The sequence below is a fragment of the Elgaria multicarinata genome, chromosome 2 (genome assembly GCF_023053635.1).
Source record: "Elgaria multicarinata webbii isolate HBS135686 ecotype San Diego chromosome 2, rElgMul1.1.pri, whole genome shotgun sequence".
Lineage (NCBI taxonomy): Eukaryota > Metazoa > Chordata > Lepidosauria > Squamata > Anguidae > Elgaria > Elgaria multicarinata.
Window position 1 is genome coordinate 43876602 of NC_086172.1, and position 26731 is coordinate 43903332.

Here is a 26731-nt window from a genome sequence, read left to right on the forward strand (position 1 = left end):
AGGAAGAGAAGTCATATTCTAAAATTACTGACAGTGCATTAGTATACATGCTAGTCTATGCTCAGATTAGCAGTGCAATCTTAATTTATCTGCTCAGAAGACCCGTTGAATTCAATGGGACTTTCTTCCAGACAAGTGTTTATGGAATTTCAGCCTGAAGGGTTCATCTCTCAGGCTGCAATTCTAAGCAAACTTACTAAGGAGTTAGTGCTGTCAGCGATTTTGGTGAGTTTAACCTTTCTTATAAAATCACAAGTGCCATTTCTGCCTCCAGAAATATATCAAAAGTATATTTAGCTGTTACCGACAAGTGACTAATAACTAATTAGGCTGCAATCCTATACCTTCTTACCTGGAAGCAAACCCCTTAAATTCAGTGGGGAAGGCAAGGGCAAACCACCCCGCTATAAGGCCTGCCAAGAAAACGTCAACGAAAGCTGGCGTCCCTCCAAGAGTCAGTAATGACTCAGTGCTTGCAGGAGAGGTTCCTTTCCTTTCCCTTACTTGTGAGTAGACATGCATAGGATTACACTGTTCATTTCTTTTTTCTCTTATAGAGTATAAACTTTAATTTTCACTATGTAAGTAAACACATGGGTGTAGTCTAGAGGGATTTAATTCTTTGCAATTTTGCAAGTATTATCAACGATAACTTATCACACACAAATAATATCCACACATGGGAAAAAAGGATCCTCGCAGCATCTCTGCAAAATTGTATACCACTCTTAGAGATTCCCCACCTTCTTCACAGATCCTTTCGAGAGACAATTCTTAATAAACCAGTTTATGTTGTAGATATGCCAACTAGTACGTTTATTTAAGCAGCTAGCTATTTTTTACCCCACCAAACAGTGTTACCCCAATAAAACCGGATTCTAAATTTGCAAGGCACAAAGGTCTTACATTTTAAAGACTACAACTCCCAAGAGGCAACGAGATTATAAATAGAGCATACTGGGAAATGTAGTCCCAGTTTCTTCAACCAGAAACCGAACCCTGTTGTTGCAGGCGGAAGCTGCGGAGCGGGTCGTAAGTACTCTTGTGTATGTTCATTTAGAAAGCAGTCGGATGGGGATTGGATACTTTAGACGCATGCATCGTTTTATCTATCCCTTCTTTGTAGGTGGGAAAATTCGAGACTGGAGCAAAACCAGAGGTGACGATCTCTCACCATGTGGGTTCAAAGGAGGAGCCCGGCAACGTAGTTGGTGAGCGGCGCCTGCTTTGCCAATAAGCAGCATGGTCGGATGGTCTGTAAAAGTCACGCGTGCCTGCGCTCGACGTGCTCCTGGTGAATACTTCTCAAACCCAAGAAAGGGGAGGATTCAGGCTGTTTAATAGGGAGGTCAGCCAGTTGCTGATCTTCATAGCTGCAGTGATGCCACGGTAAGATATACCGATGTTAAAGATAGAGCTGGGTTCACTTCCTCTTTCTGTCCTAAGGACATGAACGCTGCGGATGGTCTTGTTCCGACATGGCTTTTGTACGCGGTGGAGGTTTTTGTTTATTTTTATAAGGATTGAGATGGAGCCTCCATATTCTCTTTATGGAATATGAGTGGATTCTCATTACTGTCTTAAACGTTTTTAAAAGACACATTTTAATGATATTGAGTTTGTTGGAAGGTCTTGGTTCATATTCTAAACCTATCTAACTTGGAATTTTCCTCTTAGAACTTGAAGTCGGAAAGGAGTTACACTGGCCTTCCCCGACTTGGTTCCCTCAAAATGTTTGAGACTACAACTCCCATCTGCCCCAGCCAGCATGGTTAGGAGTCCTGGGTATTGTAGTCTAAAACATCTGGAGGGCACTAGGTTGGGGAAGACTGAGCCACACTATCTTTATGATGTGTTTCCTTCTGAACAGTTGTGGGAGTGGAAGTGTAAAAGTAACACTCAATTTTGAAGTAAAACTGAACCAAAATAATAAAACATGACCCACCCAGCTATGAATCAGCTTTTTAGCAGGACAAAATACATTTGTCTAGCCACAGGACTTTCCCCTGTTAAATTACAAAGTCTATTTCAAATCAAGAAGGCACTTTAAGATTTCTAAGTAACATATCTGAAGTAGGAAATAGAACTGCATAGTCCTCAGATAATTTATATTATTCTTTGGTTGGCTTTCTCCGAAGGATGGTAAAAGTCTGTTAGCCTAATACATCCTTAATACATACACCAATATACCTAGTGCCCTTTATATGCATTGGACTACAACTCTCATCATCTCTATTGTGCCTCAGCAGTGTATATAAGACAGTTGTACCCAGCCTTCGACTGTGTGGCTGAGTTCGGATGACATGCTAATCAGTGGGGGTGTGGGGGTGTAATAGGAACAAAATGGAAATCAACCCAAACTCAGCCTGTGTCTCACTTCATAGATTTTAATACAAGGCCAATCTATGCTATAGAATGAAGAAAGAGAGTTAGAAAAATGTTCTTTATACACTGGCTCCATTTGGACAATACAGATTTAGGACACAGTGCAACATTACATCAGAATGCCCACTTATGTATAATTCACATGTTCAAATTGGCTTGTTCATCTGACAGTTTCCCCCTGCAGGTAGTTATTTTGAAGTCAGAATGACAACCAACTTACAGTGCAATCCTAGAGTAAGTCCCACTCTAAGGCTGTGTTTGGACGACACGCTAATCAACTGGTGTGTGTGTGTGTAATAGGAACAGAATGGGAAACAACCGTTGATTCGTGTGTCATCCGAACTCAGCCTAATAGTGCTTACTCCCAAGAACTATGTATAGGATTGGACGTTTAAGCTGCAATCCTATGCCTACTTGCCTGGGAACTAACAATGGTACTTATTTTCAGTTACATATAGGATTGCACTGACAGTACTCCAAATCTGTAGATGTCACCGTTGGAGTACAATATAGAAAGGGGAAAATGCAATCATTTCCTTCACCCCCATCTGTAGAACACCCACAACCCTGTTTTCATGGAGACAGTTACAATGTTAGCAAAAGACACAGGGGTATACCAAGCTTTTTCTGCCCTTTGCTTATGTCGCAGCAGTGTTGGTAGCTGCCTGAGTGAAAGACTGTGGTACAAGGAGGCTGTTTGGGAGAAGGCTGGCATATGGAAAGGTAGAGTGGGTGAAGAGGAGAAGAAGGAGTAGCTAGGGATTGCTATGGATCTGGCTTTTCTACTACTTTAGATCCTGGCTACCAAAACTAATTGTAAAGAACTTCATCCTTAGGCTGAAGGTGTCATTCATTCTCCTCCCTCTCTCCTGCTGTCATTTACCTGGGAGTGAAATGGGGACCTAACCAACAGGAGCTTGAAGACAGTGAACCCTTAGCCCTGTTAATGAATAGAATCCATTAGCACTGAGTAACTACAGGAGATGGGTCAGAGAGATCAGTGGACCTGAGGACATACACGTATTTTGCACATACATGCATGTCTATATGGGATTTTGGATAGGCTGCAATTTCTTTATTTCTTTAAAGCTTGAGTTGGCGCCTAAGGTCCAAAACTATTGTTCTGTTTCCCAACAGTGACTCATTCATCTGTGTATCATAGTTGTAAGTACCATAGATGTCCGTGTGCATACTAGATTTTTATTTTCAGGCAGTATATTTTTGTTTATTTAAGGAAATCATGAAATCAACATTTTCCTCATGTGAGTTGCAATTATAGTTGAAAGGACTACAGTTATAGTTAATCATCAAGGCTCTGTAAAAATACTCAATTGAACTGCTTGTTAGAGTAAATTTAAGCATGGAGACCAATGTATCCTTCCCCAGATATAGATCTAGTTATTGTTAAGTATAGGAATTTAAATATATTGATTTACAAATAAATAAATACAGGTAAATATAATAGACCTTGTTTGCCATTTTGCTTTACATACTACAGAAAAAGGAATTGTTCTGATGTTCAAATTACAAATAATGTTTGGATCTGGACTTGCCATTCCACATAGGGAAAGGTTCCTTCAGTTCACAGAGGGAATTGGGATCCAGTGGAGGCTTCCTGCAGGAAGAAGCAGGTGGGAGGTTGGGCTGGCCATTGTTAAGATTAGGTGCTGTTTGTCCGGGTTCAGACATTATAACAAGCTGTGCTTAATCTAACATGGAACCAAAAGCTTAAAAACTCCTTCTCATAGCTGTGCAGGAGGATCAGGAGACGGGAAGAGTATGCAAGCCCCTGCAACTTGTTTTTGCTGAATGAAACCATTGTTTGCTGGAAGAAAGATGTTTACCAGAAGAAAGGGGAGGGGGCCATAGCTCCATAGTACCCCACTTTGCATGCAGAAGGTCCCAGGTTTGATTCCTGCCATCTCTTGGTAGGACTGGAAAAACCCCGACTGAAACCCAGGAAAGCTGCTGCTAGTCAGTGGTGACAATATTGGGCTGGATGGACCAATGGTCTGACAATATAAGGCAGCTTCCTATGAGCCACTGATGTTCTATAACGGACTGATATAGGGAGGCAGGCCAGTCAAAGTGTTGTGGGTCAATCGCTTTTATGGACTTACTTGGACTAATTATTTTAAATTGCTGCTGCTACTGACTGATACTTCAGAATTCCTTTCTACTCCACACAGGAACTTCAAAGAATACAAGAAAAGCAAGCGTGTCTATATCTAAATGCTGTACCTTTTCATTAGCACGTGGTTTACTGATGATCAGCAGTGAAGGACGAAAACCACATTCTGGACACACTTAAAAGAAGGCCACAAAAGTGACAAAATGCTTTGCATAAGACGTTTTTATCCATTTGCACTGAGGTGTTGCCAGTGTCATACTTTGAGCAGTGACCCCTTGTTGAGCCAGCTCAGTAACTGCACAAATGAGGATCAAGTATTCGATCTTGTTGGAAAGAACAAAACTAAACTCACTGAAAAACACGTGGGAAGTGCCATTCATATCCTTTGGCAGTTTCAAAAGAAGAAGCCTAGTTTCCTGAGAAATATTGATTATGTGAAAAATCACTCACAGTTTCTTATACTTCGCATTTTAGCAGAAAACAAGATAGAATATATGGATAATGAAGCATTAGTGGACATGCTGTACAATGTACTCAGGTAAGCAGTGTGAGATTGACATGTAATGAGATCAAATTTATTAATCTGTGGTTTTAAAAAGTGGAAGTATGTTTCTTTTTTAATTTTAATTTTTTAAAAAGAAGGTATGATCTAGGAATGAGTCTCAACGTCTGTGCTGATCTCATAAAAGCCGATGAAATCACTGTCAGGTTTCAGCAGATGTTTGTAAACTGTGGTATTGTGTAACTTACTAAAGTCAAATGCAGGGAGGGAAACTCAGGTTTTGATGTTACCCTCACACAACTGGAAGTCCACTTACACAACGGTACTTCCACATCCTTTTCTTGCCTGCAGCCCCCCCCCCCACCAGATGCACCCCAAATCTGCTCTCGAGAGTCCCCCAACCCTGCCTTTGGTGGAACGGCAAAATTGGATACCACCCTGAGCCTTCACAAAAGCAAAGATTTCTACTGCAGCAGCAACATCAAACAGCTCCAGCTGTTCCCCGTGGTTCTGCTCCAAACATATAGAACATCTTCACTCCTCACGGGACACACACACCCACAGGTGCTGAAAAAGAAAAAGAAAAATAATTTAATTTTTGTTTACTCTGTACAGCACCATGTACATTGATGGTGCTATATAAATAAATAATAATAATAATAATTTTAAGGGCACCCATAGCCACTACGGAAAACTAAAAGAGTCAAAATTAGCTTGCATAAGCTCATTTTGAGCCTTTGGGCAAAGACATCATTTTTGGAGAGGGATATTTTTTTAATGGATTTGGGGGGCAATGGTTACTGCATGTGGTCCACAGGCCATATTTTACCCACCCCTGAAACAGAACAATGGAAGAGGCCACAGTAATACAGGCAGGAGAGACAAGAAAATCAGTAGTTGAACGTGAGCAAATGCAGTTACACATATTTAAGCATGGTTGATCCTGCGCCCTTATCTGGACAGTGATAGCCTAGCTACAGTTATCCATGCTCTGATAACCTCTCGTTTGGATTACTGTAATGCGTTATATGTGGGGCTGCCTTTGAAAACGGTCCGGAAACTTCAGCTGGTACTAAACAGGGCAGCAAGCTTACTAACAGGGACTGGCCGGCGAGATCACATTACGCCAGTCCTTTTCCAGCTTCATTGGCTGCCAGTCCAGGTCCGGGCCCGATTCAAAGTGCTGGTATTGACATTTAAAGCCCTAAACGGTTTGGGGCCAGGTTATTTGAAGGAACGCCTCCTCCCATATGTACCTACCCGGACCTTAAGATCATCTACAGGGGCCCTTCTTCGTGAGCCCCTGCCAAAGGAAGTGAGGCAGGTGGCTACTAGGAGGAGGGCTTTCTCCGCTGTGGCACCCCGGTTGTGGAATGAGCTCCCCAGAGAGGTCCGCCTGGCGCCTACACTGTACTCCTTTCGTCGCCAGCTGAAGACCTTTTTATTCTCTCAGTATTTTAACACTTAATTTTAACTTAAATTTAAATTATACTGTTTTAACCCTGTATTTTAACCTTATATCAATTTTGCTGCGTGGTTTTATCCTGGTTGTGCTTTTTATATTGTATTTTGTATTTGTGTTTTTAACTTGTTGGTTGTTTTATGATGGTTTTAATTTTTGTGAACCGCCCAGAGAGCTTCGGCTATTGGGCGGTATAAAAATGTAATAAATAAATAAATAAAAATAAATGGTTACAATAGGATTGGGAATTTCAGGGGTTAAGTCAAAGCCTTTGAAACAAAAATGGGTTTTGAAGGAAAAGAGAGAGCCTACCTTGTACAGTTCCAGGCATTGATCCATGGATAGTTGTGAAAGATATCCCAAAACCCATAAGGGAAGTGTTCAATAGGTACAAAATACATTCTATCAATGTGCTATTTGTGCAAAGTTTCTGATTCTATCGTTTCTCTTCCGTTCCCTGTCAAGTAGGTTAAAATCACTATACAGAGCTATTTGACTTGTCTTTTGGTCTTTCTGAAGGTTCAAAGTTGAAGCCCATGATTCTCTAGTAGAAGAGCTCGTCATAGAAGGCTGGAAAAGATTAGATGGGCAAGTACACTTATGGTTGTTCTTTCTCATATACGTTGAAAGCTTAGTAGCTCATGTTTATAAAAGCTCTTACAAGATTAGTACTGGCAATCTGGAATGTTTTTAAAGAATTGTAAACCACTTTCTCTTTCTTTTCAAAGAGCTATACAGTCAGAAGTCTGAAACTGACATTGTGGGTCAAGTTAAATTTGCACTGAGGACCATTGTACTAAAAGAGAAGAATCAACCAGTCCAGTTGTTGGCTCGGGATAGATTTTGAATTGTAATTTTAGGCTCCAATTGTGTATTTACTGAAACCTGGAAAACAGCCACAGGGTATAGAGTTTGTGGTTTGTTCTCTAGAGTTTAACAGATTGCTCTTGCGGAGAAATTAGCACATCACAGTGGATTAATAAGAGGTGTTAATAAATAAGATGTATTCTTCGAACATAATTCCCATTTATATTGTGTGTAAATAAGGAATTTTCTGGGCAGAGTCCATCGGTTGCTCACTCTCTCTTCTAGAGAGAAGACATTTTAGCTTCTTCCGGAGGTGGAGGAGGGATCTTAAAGAATTCTAATTGACTGAGATGGATAACTTAGCTTTAAAGGAGTTTATATCAGGCTCCATAAAGATTTATTGAAGCAAATAACCTCTTCTTCAGTCTGGTTTTCCTTGTGGGAGTTAAAGCACACAAGATCTACAAACTCAAAAATCCAGATTAGCAGCGCCCGACTAACAGCTGAATAGGACTTGCGGATATTTAGTATAGCTCAGTGCTCGAGTAAATTGCAAGCACCGTTTGGGAAAACGTGTTCCCTGTTTCTCTTGTGCCAATCCCCTGGATCTGGTTCTAGTTCAGTGGGAGATATTCCAGAACCAGCGCAAGATGACTGAGCAACATCTGTGCTTATTCCTGGCTGTGTATGTGAAGCTGTATAAAATGGAAGGGAGGAAGAATACAGCAAGTAAGAAAATGTATACCCTATTGAAAATAACAGATGTAAGCATCTATCTGACACAGAGCAAAAGTAATAGTCTGCATCTAGAGATTTATCTAAAATTATTTATATGCCGACTTTCAGACATGTTCAAGTTAAAAGGTAGCGAGTTATCAATTTAGTAGCTCCAGAAGATCTGAGGTGAATGGAAGAGGTTATCTAATTGCTAAGTAAATATAATTTTACATTTTGTAGTTACCAAGTGATGGCTACAAGGTTTATTAATGAATAATGTACGTAAGCAGTGTACTCCTCAAGAATTTCTCTGGCATATGGATAAATGCTTAAAATGACCATGCTTTGTGTATACGAATTTAAAGCTTTGGGTACAGTACTGGGATTTTCTTTTGTATCCTCACAGAATGAGCCTTTTTGCGCTATCTAAATTTGCAATATGTCTGCATGACCAAAAAATATACAATAGTCCTCTCATGGGTCAGATTGCTGATATTGTGAATAAGAACTTGGATTCCATACAGGATGCAAGGTAATTTTAGTTTTATTTATTTATTTATTGTGAATATCAACAAAAGAGAACAGAAATACATTGTGAAAATTGGGGGGGGGGGACATACATTACGTATATAAGATTATCATCATTTTCCATCATATGTATCGTTCATTTAAAAAAAAGGGAGAGAGTTATGCAAAGATTTCAAGAAAAGCAGTCCAGATATCTGTATATTTATCCACTTGCAAGTTGCATCTATATAACACCATTCAAAAGTTGATAATATTATCAGGTCCTCGATCCATATGGGAGGTGTGGATTTGTCCTTCCAATGTGATAGTATAAGTCTTTTAGCTGTCATAAGGTCCCTGAAAGTTAACACATGGTCCCTAACAATCTGCGTTGACCATTTGTTAACTTTCAAGATGCTGGTAGGTAATTTAGGAAGGTATGCACATTGTTCCATATTATAGATTATTTCAGTACAAAGTTCATCCTTATTATAACCTCCTCCCAAAAAGGGGCAACTACGGGGCATTGCCAAAACATGAGTTAAAAAAGCATTAGATGCATTACATTAGATGCTGGGCTGTGGTGCTGTGGAGCCTAATAGAGTAAAGGCGAGACAGGGCCAGCAGCAGTGGGCTGAAACCCTCATAGAAAGTAAGTCCAGGTGTGGGACCTGAGAGATAAGGACCACTGATTAGGGGGATATCACAGGTAGTGGCATTTGAAGGGGGATTGGATAAAATCCAGTGTGCAGCACAGGTGTCCCTGAGAAGGAGTAGAGCCTGACAGGTACACACACCTGTTTAGGCCTCTTATTGTATAGTTAAATTGCAGAACACAGGTTTTTTTTAAAAAAAAAACAAGCAACAGGTACACTCGATAGAAGCCTTCTTAAATTAATGAATTCATTGTGGAGACATTTTTAACTGTTTATTGTACCTATGGATTCAAACTCTAAGCTGTATATTTAAATCAGTCTGTTTCCCCTGTTACTGACAAATAAATTGTTTGGGCTTTTATATGATAACTAGTGATCATACCTGGCTTTGCATGGCTCTCAGTTTGATACAGCAAAGCTTTCAACCAGTGCTAGCCTTTCCCAGTTGTCAGAGATGGACACATTATGCCTACCCCATGTGAGCAAAGCCACACTTGCTTGCGCCCTTAGGCATGGCCCCTTTATCCCCCCCAAGTAAAGAGACCCTCCACAGTCCATCCATTCCCCTGTGGAGGGCTGCCCCACAGCAGGGTGACGGGACAGCTGTGTAACTCTGTCCCTCAGACTACTCTCCGCTGGCTTCAAATTGTATCAACTGCAAAGCTGGTTACAGATGTCCACCACCTAGAGATTGAAGGTGTCTTCAGAACAGGGCCTCTGTCGCTCTCAAATGTGAAGGAAGTATCTCAATTGTTTTGCTTGCAAACACTGAAATTTTGTTAGCATTCTAAAAGAATCAAGCAAATTTTAATTATTTTTAAAAGAACATGTTTGCTTGACATTTTTTTTGAATGTTTGCCTGTTTCAGCGTGCATGCAGTAGAGCTCCTCTTCCCGTTGACACACACACTTTTTTTGGCGGGCGGGGGAGGGGCGGTGATCTCTGTGTTGGATTTCAGGTAGATTGTCAAAGGAAGGCACTTGGTCACATCCTTCCCAAAAGTCCACCTACCACATCCTTTCCTTTTATTTATTTTTAATGCAGCCTTCTTAAATATTAAGTTTCTTGACTCATAATATCTTTTAAAAATTTTAGGATCTTGTCCGTTTTTATGGTCAGCATATCTGGTGTTATCTCACAGACTTTCCGAGATCGGTTGATACAAAAGGCAGAGTTGGCTTTGGACACTATGCAACCCATCTCCTTGAATCATGCCAGGCGATTTGTACAGTTTCTCCGAAATGTCAAACTACTGTATCGCCCATTGCTGGATAAATGTAACAAGGTTTTCGTCCAGAATGTAATGCAGCTAGATATTGAGCATGTGGCTATAATTCTTGGACTATACCAGTCATTACAATTCAACAACACTGAATTTAGATTAATGGCGAAACAAAAACTGATGGAAATTATGGATGATTGCAATGATCCTTTGAGCTTCTCTCGGCTGTTTGTTACTCTAACACCAATGGCAGCACCAGAGATCAGAGAGCAGTAAGTTTCCCTACTGGCTAATTTGATGTATATATGCATGCATATTTCTCTAAAATTAGTGGATCTTTCAGCAGTTTCTCTGAAGACTATTGCTATTGATGAATTATAGGTATAGGCTGTAATCTAGCAAAAGGAAACTGAAGTGTAACTGAGTTAGCTATAAATGGTGAAATACCTGCTTTCTTGCATGTTATTACCCCAACTCAAGGAAAGTAGATTGCATCCATGCGGTAGAGTTCTTCCCTCCCATTTTGCCATTTTCCTGTTTTCTCTCAATCCATGGGGATCAAATACTGGGCCGTATCCAATAGAAGTTCTTTGTAGGCCAGGTGCATTGACTTCAATGGGTCTGCTCTGTGTAGGAGTACCATTGGATGCTATTTATTATAACATTAATATACTGCTCTAGATCTAAACAGATTCTGGAGTGGTGAACATTAACAGGTAAAACAGTAAAAAGAGAAAAGGAATAATTTACCATATTAAAACCAGAATGCCAATAGAAACCTTGGCTGGTTTTCTCACTGAGGAGCCCTAGTAAACTTCCAAGTACTCCAAGGAAGGATTCCTGGAATAGAGCTGTTTTCAGGTGGTGCTGGAAGCAACACAGTGTCTGAGCTCCAGAGGCCGGGTGTTCCAAAGAACTGAAGGCTCTTCTCTGGGTGGACTCCAATTGAGACATAGGTGCATGTGGAACTGCCAGGACCATACTACCCACTGAAGTAGTATAGGGAAAGGATGCTCTTGGAGAAAGGCAACAAAAGATCCTTGCTAAGATCCAAAGGGATGTGTGCGCAGGGTTTTGGTTGCCCTGAAATCTTAAAAAAACTGGAGGTCCTTCAAGAGCTACACTGAGGAAGTGAAGCCCTGATGCACACCTTCAAGGGCTAGGAATTGCCAACATGGCTCCATGGATCCCATTAATAGCATAGAACCAAAATGCACCATCTCATTTTCCTATTTTCTTTATCCGTTAGAACAGGGTCAGCATCTTATTGAAAATTCCATATGTGGATAGTATCTCAGCATGCAGATATTGGGCTGGTTCCCACATCACAATAAGCCACCATGGGTTAATTCACCTGTGGGGATGTGGGACGTGCACCATCCACCATTTTGAATATGCAAGCCATGACAGGACACGCCACAGCTGCTTGTGTGATGTGAACCTGGGCATTGTGGATTAAGCAACTGTCAGATAACCCATGGGTTATCTGAAGTTTGTTTAACCCTCAAATAGCACACAGCACCTGGGTTCACACATCTCAACGAACCACAGTGTGCCCTACCATGGCTTTCATATTCAAAATGGCAGCCAGCACACATTTCGGAGCCCAGTGGGTGAATTATTATGCCAATAAAGGTATATTGATAATAATTGATTGATAATAACCTATTGTTGCATACCATGACATATGAACTGGGTCCTCTTTCTGCACTCCCTATTAAACAAGGATTCTTAAAAGTCTTGATTTGCCCAAAGAATGAGAGCAAAGATCACTGTTCCCTATAGAATAACAGGAGCTATGGTTCCCAATTTCCCCCTTGTTAATCCAGGAATGAAAGTGTATTTGTCTGAGATGTGCCACATGCTTTTCCTGTCATCTCACATGCAGGCCTTAGAATGGTGTGAGTGCACTTTATTGTATCTGGGGCAAGGCACATGTATTTTTGCCTGTGTGGTTGTTAGTAGAGAAACCATATCATCACTGTAAATGCTTAAAAACATACTTTAAAAAAACTTCCTTCCTGTTTTGAACTAAGAACAGTATAAACAACTATGTCCACCCCTATACGGAAGAAGAGCTGGAAACATGCAATATATATGTATATGGTTTTTTTTTTTCTTTTTTAGGTTAATTGAAACTGCTCTACTAATAGCAGATGAATTTGACCATCACCAAACATTAGCAGTGGTGGAAGCGATGCAAGAAACGGGATGCAGAAATTCACAGCTGATTCAAAAGTAAACCTTCAGTACAAAACGGCAATACTGTTCTCACTTTTAGTAACTCCCCTTTTCTGCCTGTTTAGAACAGAGCAAGTGGAAATTCTGTTACTTCTCTTAGTCTAAAGATGGTTGAGATAGAAGACTGGAAATGCATGTACTATGTGGTATACCATTGGCTTACCACTGTCCTAAACACACCGTCCTGAACACACTTATTGGAAGCAAGGCCCATTGATTTTAGAAGAACTTGCATCCAAGTGTGTGCTTAGGATCATGGTGTAACTTCTCACTGTGCATTTCATGGATTTAGGATCCATCTTGTAATTGTTATATGTACATCTTGGGATCAGAATCTGGGATAGTTTCTGAAAGCAACCCTCATTATGATTTGTAATGATTTTATTCTGAAATTTAACCTCCACTGTTTTTGGTTTCAGGATTACTTCTCTCCTTCATAAATACTTGGATAGGTACAGACCAGTTGAGCTGGCCAAGGTGTCACAGTCCATAGCCTTGCTACGTTGCCCCAATCCTGATCTTTACTCTAAATTACAAAGATTGCTAATTGGGTAAGAAAGTACATTTGATCAGCAAATCTATTCCATAAAGCATTTTATTTATGACATTTCTGTCCCACTTTCCTAACATGCTATAATCCAAAATAGCATACATGGCATTCCCATTCAGTCACTGGTGAAGTTTTAATACTGTTTTATTCAGGTAGTATATACAAACATTTTTAATTATAATTTTAGCCCTTTCAGATGGTACCAAATTAGTGTGCCTCCATTGATGGCAGGTGTTCATAGATGGAACAAGTTGAGATGGGAAGGGGAGTAGTGATTTTTGGTGATTCTTGCAGCCCGCCCACGCCCCCCCCCCCCAAATATTTGCCCTGGATGATCCCCCAGCTTTTTGGAGCAGCTTTTGTTGAAGGAACAAAGGGGGTGCAAAAAGGAGGGGAAATTGCCAAAAACAGCCTGCCTCTACTGACAGATGCCTTCTCTCAGCAGAGGCATACTAGTTGTACTGCTTTTATAATATATTTTCATTAGGGCTACAATATTTAACTGATTAACATGTTAGTTGATGATGATGAGGATTACTATTACTATTATTAATAATAATAATAACAGCAGCAGCAGCAACAGCAATACAAATGCTGATCAAAACTGCAAACATCTTAAAGAGACGGTCATGCCTCACTTCTAAGATGATGCTCAGTACTACACATGTGGCTCAACTAAAAACTATAAAAATGTGCTTCTTGCTTCAGGTATATTGTTTTTAGCTATATGCAGATTTAATTGATACATTAATCAGCTAAAATTCATAGGATTAATAGATTAAAAGTTCTTTTTATTAGGATACAGTTTTAATTTTCATAATTTGTTCAAAGCTTGATATTGCATGTAGCTAAACTTATTGGAAAAGAAATATAAGTGAATTAGATCAGGGTACAAAATCATTCTGGCCCACCTTGTGGTATTCAATCCTATTTTCCAACATCAGGGTGAGAGATGGTGGTCTTAGATTCCATTGATTTTTTATTTATTTATTTTATTTTTATACCGCCCAGTAGCCGAAGCTCTCTGGGTGAGTCACAAAAATTGATATCAATGGGATTTCCTTTCAAGCGAATATGCCCACGATATTTGTGTTCTATGCATTTTTTATTACTCATCACTGATGGATTTCTTTTTTTGTTTTACAATTCCAGCTGTTTACAAGTTAACGTCATCCCTGTTGATATTTCTATGCTAACTCGTTGCCTCTCCATACTTCCTTCTTCTCACATGGATGAGGTGGTAGCCACTCGCATTGAGGCCGTCTTGCCTCAGTGCAGCCTGAGTGACTTGAATTCCTTTGCCACAGCCATCATGAAATGGGTTCGACGAGACCAGTCAAATCAGCAAAGGTCTTCTGGGCTGTATGGGAAACTTCTGCAAAAAGTTAACCATTGTGCATTTGAGAGACTTCAAAAAGCCAATGATCTGGATCTTCTGTTAGAGGAACTGAAATTTATATCTGGAGAATCGTTTGAAGAAATGCTTCTTGAACAAACCATGATTGCTTTTCAGCGCTTGATAGACCAAATCACATGGGCGAATGTGCTAGATTTTTCATCCTTCATCATCAAAACCACCTACCTCTGTCCTCCCTTACTTGATAGAATAGCTGCTGTTACCGTTGAGCATATCGATAAGGTACTAATGACACATTATCGTTTTATCTCCCCTTGAAAATGATAGCAGCAGCAGCAGCATGAAATGTTCCATTGGGGAAAGGCTGTAGTACAGTGGTAGAGGCATCCACTTTGCATGCAGAAGGTCCCATGTTCAATTCCCAGCATCTCCAGGTAGGGCTGAGAAAGGCTCCTGCCAGAAATCCTAGAAACCCACTGCCAATTGGTGTAGACCCGAAATAGGCAATGTATGGTCCTCCAAATGCTTTGGCGTACAACTCCCAACCGCCCTAATCACTGCAGCCAATAGTGAGGGATGATGGGAGTTGTAGGCCAAAACATTTGGTTCCAAGTGTCAGGTATTATTCATGCTGGTGTCAGCTAGTTCCCTAGTTTTTGTTTGGTTGACGATGTTGCTCCTTTGAAAAGTGCTGCAAAATCAAGGGACTGGGAAAGAAAAGTATTTCTCTTGATGTTGATAATAGACAGGATAAAGGCAAACAACTTGAAGCTTAATCCAGAGAAGGCAGAGGTGCTTCTGGTCAGTCAAATGACAGATCAGGGAATAGGGATTCAACCTGTCTTTTATATGGTTGCCCTTTCCTTGAAAACTCCAGTTTTCAGTTTGGGTGTACTTCTGGATGCTCAGGTTTTGACAATGGCCAAGAGTGTATTTACACAGCTAAGGCTAGTGAGCTAACGGCACCATTTCTGGATATGTCAGATTTTATCACAGTGACACATGCCTTACTTACATCCTGTTTGGACTACTGTAGCATGTTCTTTGTGGGGCAGCCTTTGAAAAGTATTTAGAAACTTCAGCTCGTCCAGAATTTAATTCCTGCGCCTGAAGTTTTGTACCTCTAGCCTAGATATAGGGCCTGTTTAGACATTCCTCAGACATTTAGATTCTACTCTGAGTGAGATCAGGAGCTGGCTTTCGGCCTGTGTGCTTCCTTGTCTGCTGCTCCTCTCACTGCTGACAGAAAGCCATTTAACTCATTACGCTCTAAGAGAGGAGCAGAAGATGAAGGTGGAAATGTGATGTTTGCTCTCAGATTTTCCCTACGTGGAATCCTGGCATCCATGCAAAGAGGGTGCAATCCTATGCAAGTTTAGACAGAAAGAAAAGGCCTACAACTCCTAGCATGCCCCAACCAGCTAGCTGAGGCATGCTGGCAGTTGTAGGCCTTCCTGCTGCGTAAATTTGCAAGGGATTGCCCCTTTATGGACTCATTAACGGCCATTTCCAAATTTGTGAGCAACCTTAATTTAGCGACAACAAAAATGAAACTGAATAAACATTGCCTGTGAAAGCAGGCCATAGTTTGTGACTTATGTAATTCTTACATTAAACCTTCCACTGCCTATCTCATGGCCATTGTATTGAAATAGTTGCCTGTCACTGAATGATGAGGTGAATGGCACAGAATGAGCTGCCTTCACCTGTTTGCAGATATCCACAAACTTGGCACTGAAAACTAGGGTGATAGACAGCTGTTGCACTCTCGGACCATCTCCTTAGGTTTCTTTGCTTTTTGAATGATTTACAAGTCCGGCGAGCATATGTGATGAATGCTCACACGCTCTGTCTCTCCCCCACCCCCTTTCTCTAGATTTACAAATCAGGAACTTATTCTCTTCTCCTTCCCTTTGGTATTCTAAATTATGAGCCTCCCCAAAGTGAGGAGTTTTTTGAGGCTTGCATTGGACACCTCAGCTCTGACTTAGGTAAGTTCATCATGAGGAGACAACTGTCAGTTAATATTTTTACCTTACCCAAGGTGCAGATTAGCAGTGCATGAGGAGAATGCAATGTCAAACCCTTGTGTTTCTTTCTCTCCCTCTCTCTAATATAATGTTCAGAGCCTTCTATTGTTTGTTTCCCAGCGGGGACCGTTCCAACCTTTTGAAACATCAGTAGGCAGAGTGAATTTGAAATGGTGAGCAGTGAAATGCTCCTTTCTGAATCTTTCAAAATAGCTACAAAGCTAAGCAAGAGCACATTGAAAATGAATCGTGGAAATGTATCTCCTGCTGATAAAATAAAAATAAAATAACGGAGTTTTAAGGTTACATTATATGTTATTGTTTCCTGAGAGGGTGCTTACGAAGTTACCCTGTGTTGCAGAGAAGCTGCCACTGCAAATGTGCCATTCACGCTGTGGGAAGGCCCGATCACACAGCTTTACAAGACATGGCAATGCACGGAGAAGAGGTTGGCAGGCAAGGATTGGGTGAACGGAAGCGTGGGAGTAGCCTCAGCACTAGTGGTGATTTTCTCACGCTGGAGAGAATGTGGGTAGAGGATCTGTCCTCTCTCTCCAAACAAATGTAAAGGTCGAGAACATGAAAATATGCTTTTTATTGCTGTATCATTAATGGGATCAGTTTTTAGGGCTGCAATATTTGCCCTCCAGCACTTCCTTCCATGAAGGTTACCCAGCTGCAGAGAGACCTTTCCCCAGCAATGTGCAGGCTGGGGACTGATGGCAAACACTTCACAGAGATGAGTTAATTATCTTTCTCTTGCAGTATTTCTCCAGCCATTGTACATGCTAGAAAACATGGTTCACATCTCTGGAAAGTTTCTCAATAAATATAAAGTTTGAAAAAAGAACTGGGGGAAAAACACTGAGGAATCATGGAACAGTTGAAGGAGCCACATGAATTGTTTTACCTTCACATTTTGATCAACTGGTGAAACTTAATCCAAGTCAAGGGGGCACACTATTCTGTTAATTAGGAGTTTGGCAGTAATATCTAGAGTGTTCTTCTGGCTCAGCACTTCGCTTCTGATTTCTGCGCTGTAGCAATGATCTGTCTCCCAAGAAATCTTTTCAATATGTCTGTTATAATGGCCTTGATGAATTGTTCATGGGCGTTAGGTTAGCAGCTTTGTGTTTGTTTGTTCATTTATGTTAAATTTCCATCATTTCTGGGGATTAATCATGGCTGTTTTGCACTTCCGGTTATAATCCACGCAAAAGACTTCTGGTAATCCTTAAAGTTCCAGCCAGCAATAATGGAAGTCAGACTTGTTGCTTTCCTCACCCGTGTTGGCTGGAACCTGTCAGGATCCAAATGTTCAATTAACATGTCAGCGGAAATGGTTTTATGGCTTGTCAGCAGAACAGGGTAATGAAAAGGTGATGGGCAAAAAAACAGACTTTGTAAGTCAATGGTCATTTCCTCTGTTTTAGGCCCATTAAAACTACTTAGGCTATACCAGTGTAAGCGGTCAGCTTAATATGCACATTTCCAGTCAATGAACTTGCTTGCTGCTGACAGATGTGTCAGTTCTAACATGTACTCACTCACAATAAAGACAAAAGGAGCAGCAGTGAAGCTGCAGAAGTAAATATTGTGAGGCTCCTCTGTCATTTGGGAGAAAAGTAACTGCATAGCTTTAGGGAACATGTGGGCAGTGCCTACAGAAACCTCAGGCTCTTCTTACGTTCTTAAAATTAAACTATGGAATTTGCTACCACAAGATGTAGTGATGGCCATGGCTTTAAAGGGGGGGTTGGTTGGATAAATTCCTGGAGGAGAAGGCTATCAATTGCTGTTTTTATGTTTTGTTAGCTGTTTTATGTTTTTATGCTTTTAAATTTTGTATATTGATTTTTAATGTTCAGTCTTTTAATCTTTGTAAACTGCCTAGAGAGCTTCGGCTATGGGGCAGTATGTAAATGTAATGAATCATCATCATCCTGATGGCAGTATGTGCTACCTCCATTATCAGAGGCAGTAAGAACATGTGGGGGGCTGGAGGGGGCTGTTTCACTTGTGTCCTGCTTGTAGGTCTCTGCTTGACAGCTGGTGGGCCGCTGTGTGAACAGAGAGCTGAACTAGATGGACCCTTGGTCTGATCCACATTAGCGCTTCTTAAATGGGGAGAGATGGAAAATTAAATAGGGCTTCAGGACCACTGTTTTCCAACCCACCTGTCCCCAAACTTTATATCCTTCCTCCATTTGTTCCTCCTGTCCTTCCCCACCAATTTTTCGTCCAAATATCTAGGTTTTGAGAAGCAGCATGATATTGAGTAAGCAATTTGATTTTCTTAGTGGAGAGTTCAAGGTTCCCATCTGTTTTGCTATGTCTGCAAAATAAATGAACAATGTCACTAAAAGCATGCATCAACATATTTATTTTATACAGATTGTTTTGAGCCGCATCTTCTTGTGCTACTTGGTTTTTCTTTGGCTGTTACCGAGTACTTTCCAGAGAATGTGATAAAGGCTATCTTTAACATTGAATTCCTAGCCAAACTGGATGCCCAACTTGAAAGTAAGTGATAGTTACTGTGCACCTTTTAAATGTTGCATGGGATTGGGAATACTCTTACATATTGTAAATGTGAACAGTTTTTCATTTGCTTGCAACAGGGATGGCCAACTGTATTCTAAGGCACTACTATATTCTTCAGCCACTGGGGAATAAAGATCAGAAGATGACCCCCAAATAATGTACATTTGCCATTAAACTCAGTGGGATTTACTTGTGAGTAAACATGTGTAGGATTGTACTGTCAGAAACTCTCACTCCCATATATATTGAAGGTCTGGAGTGTGTCTTTTTGAGAGTACTCATTTGCAGTGAAAGTAAGCTCTTTTCAGAATTGAGTGAGTCTTGAGATAACTTATATTGGGTCCACTCAGAAGACACCTTAAACCATGGCTGTAACCACAGTGGTTAAGCTAGAAAGCCAGGCTGTGTTCAGAAGACACCTTAAACCATGGCTTTAACCACAGTGAATAAGGCTTTTTGCTTTTTGCTTAATTCACTATGGTTAAAGCTGTGGTTTAAGGTGTCTTCTGAATGGGGTCATCATCAACATCTAAAAATGGGCTAAGCAGGATGTTTCTTTGCTCCTGATAGTTTATTATTCACTCTATTTATTAAATTTCTTGAACACCTTATCAAATAAATGTCTTTAGACATCTTATAGTAATAATTATGGTAATATAAATAAAGTCAACCCTATAAATATAATAAACATGCCAACACAGCATAAATATAGTATCACATTTCAGGGAGTGGGACAATATAGTATATTGCAGGGGCTAAGATGATAAAACACAAAAATAGAAAAATATTTTTAAATACTTTTTAAAAAAGTTTTTTTAATTAAAAATGAGATCTCAACCTTTCACACATCATTCCTCAACCATGTTACAGAAAGAAAGTAAAACCTGATCCAGGCTGTACTATGTCTTGAATGTGTGATCCTCCCCACCCCAATCCAACCTAGTGAAGAATGCGCTCTACATAGGACTACCTTTGTGCTTAGTTCAGAAACTTCAACCATTTCAAAATATGGCAGCCAGGCTGATCACCGGTACACCTAGGGATGACCACATTACACCAGTTTTAAAATTTCTTCACTGGCTGCCAATTAGTTTCCAGGCAAAGTATAAAGTGTTGGTTATTACCTTGAAAGCCCTACGTGGTTTGGGTCCAGGCTACCTGCGGGATCGCCTTCTCATGTACAATCTACCCCGCACACTCAGGTCCTCTGGGAAAAATCTACTTCAGCTAGCAAAAACTAGATTAACAATTGTTACCCAGAGGACCTTCTGCTGATCCCAGACTGTGGAATGGCCTGCTGGAGGAGATTCGTCAATTTAACAGTCTTTTCGCATTTAAGAAAGCTATAAAGACTGATCTCATCTGGCAGGCCTATCCAGTGGAATTTTAGTATGCTTTTAGTATGCTTTTAGTATGTTTTTTAGGATGTTTTAACAATGTATACTATGTTTTTAATCAGTATTTTATGTATTTTATACTTACTATTGCTCCCCGCCTCGATCAAAATGGAGAGGCGGGTAAGAAATATATTATTATTATTATTATTATTATTATTATTATTAATTTTATTATTATTATTTTTTATGCACATTTGGTAGGGTTGTCCAACAATTCAGAGATTCTGTCTAGGGTTTTCCAGTGTGCCAGTGAAATTACAGGGTGAAATATACAGACAACTCCAGGACTCGGACTGTTGTTCTTATATATGGGAGAAAATAATAATAAAAACTTACTCTATAAAGAAATGCCTTTTGTGGAGTGCAAATAGAACTGAAATAGCCACAGTGTGGAAAGCTGCCAAAGAACCCTGGGATTTCGCACTAATGGAACAACCATCTAAAGAGTTGAGGATATTATGCAACCCTGTGGCAGAGAGTAATTTTGGCACAAATATGGCACAAATTTCTCACATTCGACCACAGCCACAGACCCCTCAGTGTCATAGAAATATTCGGAGAGATTTATTAGGCAGTGCCAATGGATAATTTCTCTAAAACTGGCTCATTGAAACACTCCGTGGTTCTATTGAGTTTCTTTGAAACTTAAATGAAAAATTTATTTTTTAAAAGTTAAGCTAAAATTGGCTGTTTAATTTTGTCTGTTCAGCTACAACTTTTGGTCTGGTTCAGACATTCATTCCCTCATATGAATAATAGCATGTGGTCATGTGTTTGCTCAGATATAAGACCCAGTTTATTCAATAGGACTTACTTCCAAGTACATAGAATTCCACTCTTACTTGCTAACTTTAATCTCTCTTGTGCCCTCTGCCTGAGAGGAAAAACGTCTCTAATCCCTGCCTTTGACTCTTGCGACTATCCTTGTGAAGAAGACATTTGTCCTTTGCGTCAACAGCAGCCAGGCAGAGCAGTAGTTCTCCTCCTTTTCCCTCCCTGAGATTGATTGAGAGAGAGACAGAGACCCTGTTCAGACGACACACTAAGCCATGGTGGTTAAGCATTTTGAGATAAACATTATGACTTAGTGTGTTGTGTGAACCATTCCTAAGCATGGTGACTACATAACCATGGGTTAAACATGGTCACTAACCATTTGCTGCAAAAGGGTTAGCAGCCTAACCATGGCTAGTGAGTTTTCTGAACAAGCTTAAAGAGAGAGACAGAGACAGAGACAGAGAGAGAGGAACAAAGATAAGGAAGCTCTTCCCCCACTAGTTCTACAGAATGCTGGCAGATGTCTTCTTGGGCAAACTGTGTTCTAAATGTTGTTTGTTTTTCCTTCATTATTTGGAATCAGCACTATCAGATGCCTTAAACAGGAAGGTCCGCTTACGGCTGATGGAGCTGAACCGAGCAGTCTGTTTGGAGTGCCCAGAGCTCCAAATTCCATGGTTTCATGAGCGCTACTTCCAGCAGCTGCAGCACAAAAGTGAGCATTAAACTATTAAGGGCCATTAATATTGTAAATATTCCATATAAAGATCTTATAGAGTCCTGCTTATTTCTACTCAGAAAATTGCAAAAATGGAAAGTTGGCCTGTTCATCAATTAGGTACAAGTCTCCCTTGTCAGCATGGACATACTTGCTGTGGCGAACTATATGAGTTTTTAAAAAATGCTGGGGAAAGATGCATATGGTCTCTAATAATGTAAGATATTGTTCCTGTTTTGCTTTTCCCCCAGGCAATGATAATCTCAGTGCGTTGCAACAGCAGATACACAGACTGCTGGGAGAAATTTTGGGAGGAAGACATTTTGTCAATGTGTCTGTACTCACCCCTTACTACTATGGAATCGGTGAGTGTTTAATTTAACTCCTTTTTGGTTCAGAGCTTCATGGGGAGCTTCTCCTAAACATTATTACCAATCCATGGACTTGGGGAATACAAGAGATGTGGGCTTATCTCCAACAACCAAGTCTCCTTTAAAGATATAATTTTAAAACTGGTTGAGAAAGTGAAGATATCTAAATCATTAAATTTACCATTCCATCCTGCCAGATTCCAAAATAGAAAGTTTAGTCATGGGTTCGGAGTAATGCAATCAAGGCCCCCCTCTGAGTAAAAAAAAAGTACAGCCATTGGATGACATGCTAAGCCATGGCCACTAACCCTTTTGTAGCAAACGATTAGTGAATGTGTTTAAACCGTGGTTATGTACCCATCATGGTTAAGAATGGTTCACACAACACGCTAAGCCATAATGTTTAACTCAAAATGCTTAACCACAGTGGCTTAGTGTGTTGTCTGGGTCATTGTCTACTCATAGGTCTGGGATTTGTAAAGTGGTCGGTGCAAGATTGGGTGATGCACATTCATTCGTTTCAATGTACCAGAGAGCTGTCCAGTTTTTAGTAGCTGGTGAATTCAGAGGTTTCATAACCCTATTTATCTCAGATAAATGAAGGGTTCATTGAAGAATTAGTCAAAGGGACAAGCTGGTTAGGGTTATTGGCTATAGTGGCTGATGGTGAAAACAGCTCTCCAGCTGAGAAACGGCTTGAGGAGGAGTACGTATGATGGACAACTTGACTGGTATTCCCAACTGGAGAAAGTGTTGTTAAGGATGGCTCTACCTGTGAAAAATTACTTTTTTAATTCCTTGACATAGGAAAATTTACTTTATGGGATTTGAAGCGCTATGCCTGATTGCAAACATTCACTTCCTATTGTGACAAATCTTAAGGTGTAATTTTCATTTTAAAATAGCTGCTACAAATGCTAAATCATACACTTTGTCAATTAACAAGAGTGATAATTCTTGTCTTTCAGACTTCGAATGTATTCTTGATAAAAACAAGAAGCCCCTTCCATATATGGGCCAGAATGTTGTCATGGCTGACTTGAAGAGAGTTAACTGGGGCCAAGATAGCCAGTTCCCGGCAAGGAAAGAGCTACCACCAGGAGCTCAGAGGTTATTGTGTATTTTCTATGTGGTTGTACATTCACTATTTCATCCCCTTCATACTGGTTTACACTAGCTTTGTGAGTACAAATTCAGGGAGATGTGGTCAATCCCATTGTATTCCCCTAACTCCACTCACTCCTAAATCTAAAGAAGACCCGAAAATGCAATAAATATATTATAACCAAAATTGAACATTGCCATAAATTAAAATAGGACTCCATAGAAATAACAACCATACAAAATTCATACAGAAATCAAACATTCCAAAAAAGATCTTTGTTTACTTAAGGAAAACTTTAATAAAGAATTATTTTTATATATGAAATAAATATAAACTATCAATACATGAGTCCACTTATGTTTGTCCAGCAGACACCCGTACTTTTTCAATCATTTGTCCATTGAGGCCAAGTCCTATACCCTTGTGTATCCCTGAGCAAGCATAAGTGGTTTATTTTCCTCCCCATTTATGAGCAGTTTCTAAATGTGCCATCAAAAGAAAAATGGCAAATTCCTTGTGAAGCAAGTCACTCAGACTCCCATCAAATATTGGGAAAGATAACTTTGGTTTTGGAATTAAATCATAACATACAACTTTTCTTACATCAGCATAGACCTGAATTCAAAAGATTTTAATATTACCATTTTATCACATATGGTAGTACGACCCAATACATTCGTAGCCTTTCCAACAAAGAGAACATATTTTATATATGGGGTGAAGTTTTAAAGGTGATAGCTGAAATAATCAATTATTCAAGACATACTCCCAATCTCTTAATAATATAAGTTCACCTATATCTTTCTCCGTGTTATCCTTAAACCTTCATTTGAGCCACAAAAGATGTCAATCAAAATATTATACATTTTAATATTAGATTTTACAAGCTAGATTTTAATGTCTACATGTTTACTGTTGAAGAATGTTAAATTAGAAGTAATTCAAAACCAGTTTAGGGCATATGACACCTGCTAAATTATTGTAGGATTAGATGAAAATTGTCTAACTAGAACATTTTTAAACCACATGGCTAATTTTAATGGCAGCCCAATGTTCGAATTATAAAGTATATGGACAGTAGTTTATGTTATGTTTGGCTGTGTGTGTGTGTGTGTGTGTGTGTGTGTGTGTGTGTGTGTGGTGTGTGCCTGTATGAAGGTCAATACTCTGGATTGTATTTTATTCAGAATTGCAGTGGAATTTCTCGATTCAAAAGCCTTTTGCAAAAACTCAAATCATCCCAAAGGAGAAACTGCCATGAAAAAGAGACATTTGGAGATTCTCGGTTACCAGGTTGTCCAGGTATAGTGTCTGCTATATTTTGTAAATATTGAATAGAATTGCAGAATTATCTGAGAAAATACCACTATTATTTATGGAAAGTTTCTTGTTGTCAGTCTTTCCGGAGGTGAGGCACAAGTCTTAGTAAAAATTATTTATTTATTTTTATTTATTTATTTATTACATTTTTATACCACCCAATAACCGAAGTTCTCTGGGCGGTTCACCTTTTATTGCGGTAATCCCAGTAATTAGCTATGAACCTTACAGGCCCAGTAAGCATCCGCTGTTTACAGATTACAGTGGAGCTCATTGACAAGAATCGGTTCATGAGTTTCACAGTAAAAACAGGCAACCAGCCCTTGGTTCAGATCCCAGTAAGTTCACAGTTCCAGTGTAAGCAGGAAGCTTTCCAAGTTACTAATATGGGGTTTTCAGCAAAGTTGACTACTGGTTGCTCTGTAAATACAGAGGAGTGCCTGCAAACATTCCATATTCCCGAACATTCCATACTGGCAGGGAAACCTGGTTCCTAGGCAGTTTCTGCATCTCACCAGACTCCTCTGATGCAGCCTCTCTTGCTGCCTATGCAGCAAAGGAGACACCCCTGAAACCCCGTCTCCTTCAGAGACCTCCTGCTGCCACCCTGCTCCCATGGAAGATGTCCGTGTTCGAGAAGCAGGGTCTCCTTCAAGGTCATGTCTCCCAGCTGTGGAAGATAGACTGCATCAGTGTCCTGCGGCTCACCCCTTCCCGCTTTGTAAGCCAGTGGGAGGCCTGTAGAACAGTTCTCAAAGGCTTGGCTTCCCATGGCTGGGCCTGACTCAACAGCTTCCCCATCTGACTTAGGCTATAGCTCCCTTTGGACTGGGTCAAAGTCTCACATAAATATTCTCTCCCTCCTTGAAGAGTTGCAATCAAATCTAAAAGTAGCCACATCATTGGACCAAAGCTCTAGATTCTTGTACAAAATAAATACTCCTTTTTAAATAATGTTATTTTCTTTCAGATCCCTCATTTTGAATGGAATTCCATGGAACTTTCATCAAAGGATGCATGGATAGAATATCTAAACAAGAAAATTTTCGAAAGAGATTAATTATTGCCATGTGGAGAAAGGCATACAATCATGAGAAGCTATTTTTATATGGATTTTTTATCATGGAACATTAAATATTTTCAGCCTTATGACAGTTTCAGTGAAATATCTGTAAAATGGATCACATTAAGGGGGCATCAAAACACACACTAGTGCCCTAAGCAAGCAAGGGCAATCCGTGTGCAGAAGCAGGCTCACACACCCCATCTATGCTGAATGCATGTTTGAGTTGCCGTTGTGATGTTCATCTGGATATCTTTTGATATAATGGGATAAGTCTTCTGGTGTAGATGGGAATCTGGTGCCACAAGGTACATGATTACAGCTGGATTGGGGCCTAGGGCTTTGGTGAATTTGTTGCTGAACTCAAAGTCTAATTTCTATTCACAGAAGGCTAAAAAGATACATGGCAAACTTGAAATTCATATTAATTCTAACTATTGCTATCACAGGTCAGCTGAGACTTTGAAAAAGACACAAAGTACACATTTGGTAGCACAAAAATGTTTGAAAAATTAAAACATCTAAATTGAAGAACGTACAATTGCAGCTGTTTTTTCCGGCACTGTAGCATCAACACTTAATACCTTGATCCAGCAGTAGTTATTGGAATGATTAGTTGCGCCAGACTCTTGCATGGGCCTGCGTATTCAAATGCACATTTATGGAAACCGGTGCAATACAGATCAAGAGAATCTACATTTGAATGTATATCTGATCTGCACCTGTGCTTCTGATCCAGTAAGGATCCCAGTTATATTAGGGTTAGAAGAAGCTGTTGTGAAATCTACCCCCGATCCTTGAGGTAGCTGCCTGCCTTAACACATGGAATCAGTCAGGTTTGAGAGTTGTGCATGGCCTGGTTCACCAAA

General features: G+C 40.0%; 1 protein-coding gene across 1 annotated transcript; it reads left to right on the forward strand.

The window, feature by feature from the left end:
- Positions 1-1310: 1310 nt before the first annotated feature.
- FASTKD1 (FAST kinase domains 1) lies at positions 1311-25921 on the forward strand. Its single transcript, XM_063116423.1, has 15 exons — positions 1311-1389; positions 4575-5054; positions 7000-7068; positions 8411-8536; positions 10263-10661; positions 12517-12627; positions 13050-13181; positions 14333-14819; positions 16414-16528; positions 18962-19090; positions 21869-22000; positions 22255-22368; positions 23343-23484; positions 24667-24781; positions 25770-25921. The coding sequence occupies exons 2-15, from the start codon at positions 4720-4722 to the stop codon at positions 25857-25859; spliced, it is 2496 nt and encodes an 831-aa protein (XP_062972493.1). The 5' UTR covers positions 1311-1389; positions 4575-4719; the 3' UTR covers positions 25860-25921.
- The last annotated feature ends 810 nt before the right edge of the window (positions 25922-26731 follow it).

Bases quoted from the DNA above. Each gene is read 5' to 3' on its own strand.
- FASTKD1 (XM_063116423.1), top strand. From the start codon at position 4,720: ATGCTTTGCATAAGACGTTTTTATCCATTTGCACTGAGGTGTTGCCAG. The intron at 7,069-8,410 runs GCAAGTACACTT...GTATCCTCACAG, and splicing joins GGCTGGAAAAGATTAGATGG to AATGAGCCTTTTTGCGCTAT. The intron at 16,529-18,961 runs GTAAGTTCATCA...TATTTTATACAG, and splicing joins ACACCTCAGCTCTGACTTAG to ATTGTTTTGAGCCGCATCTT.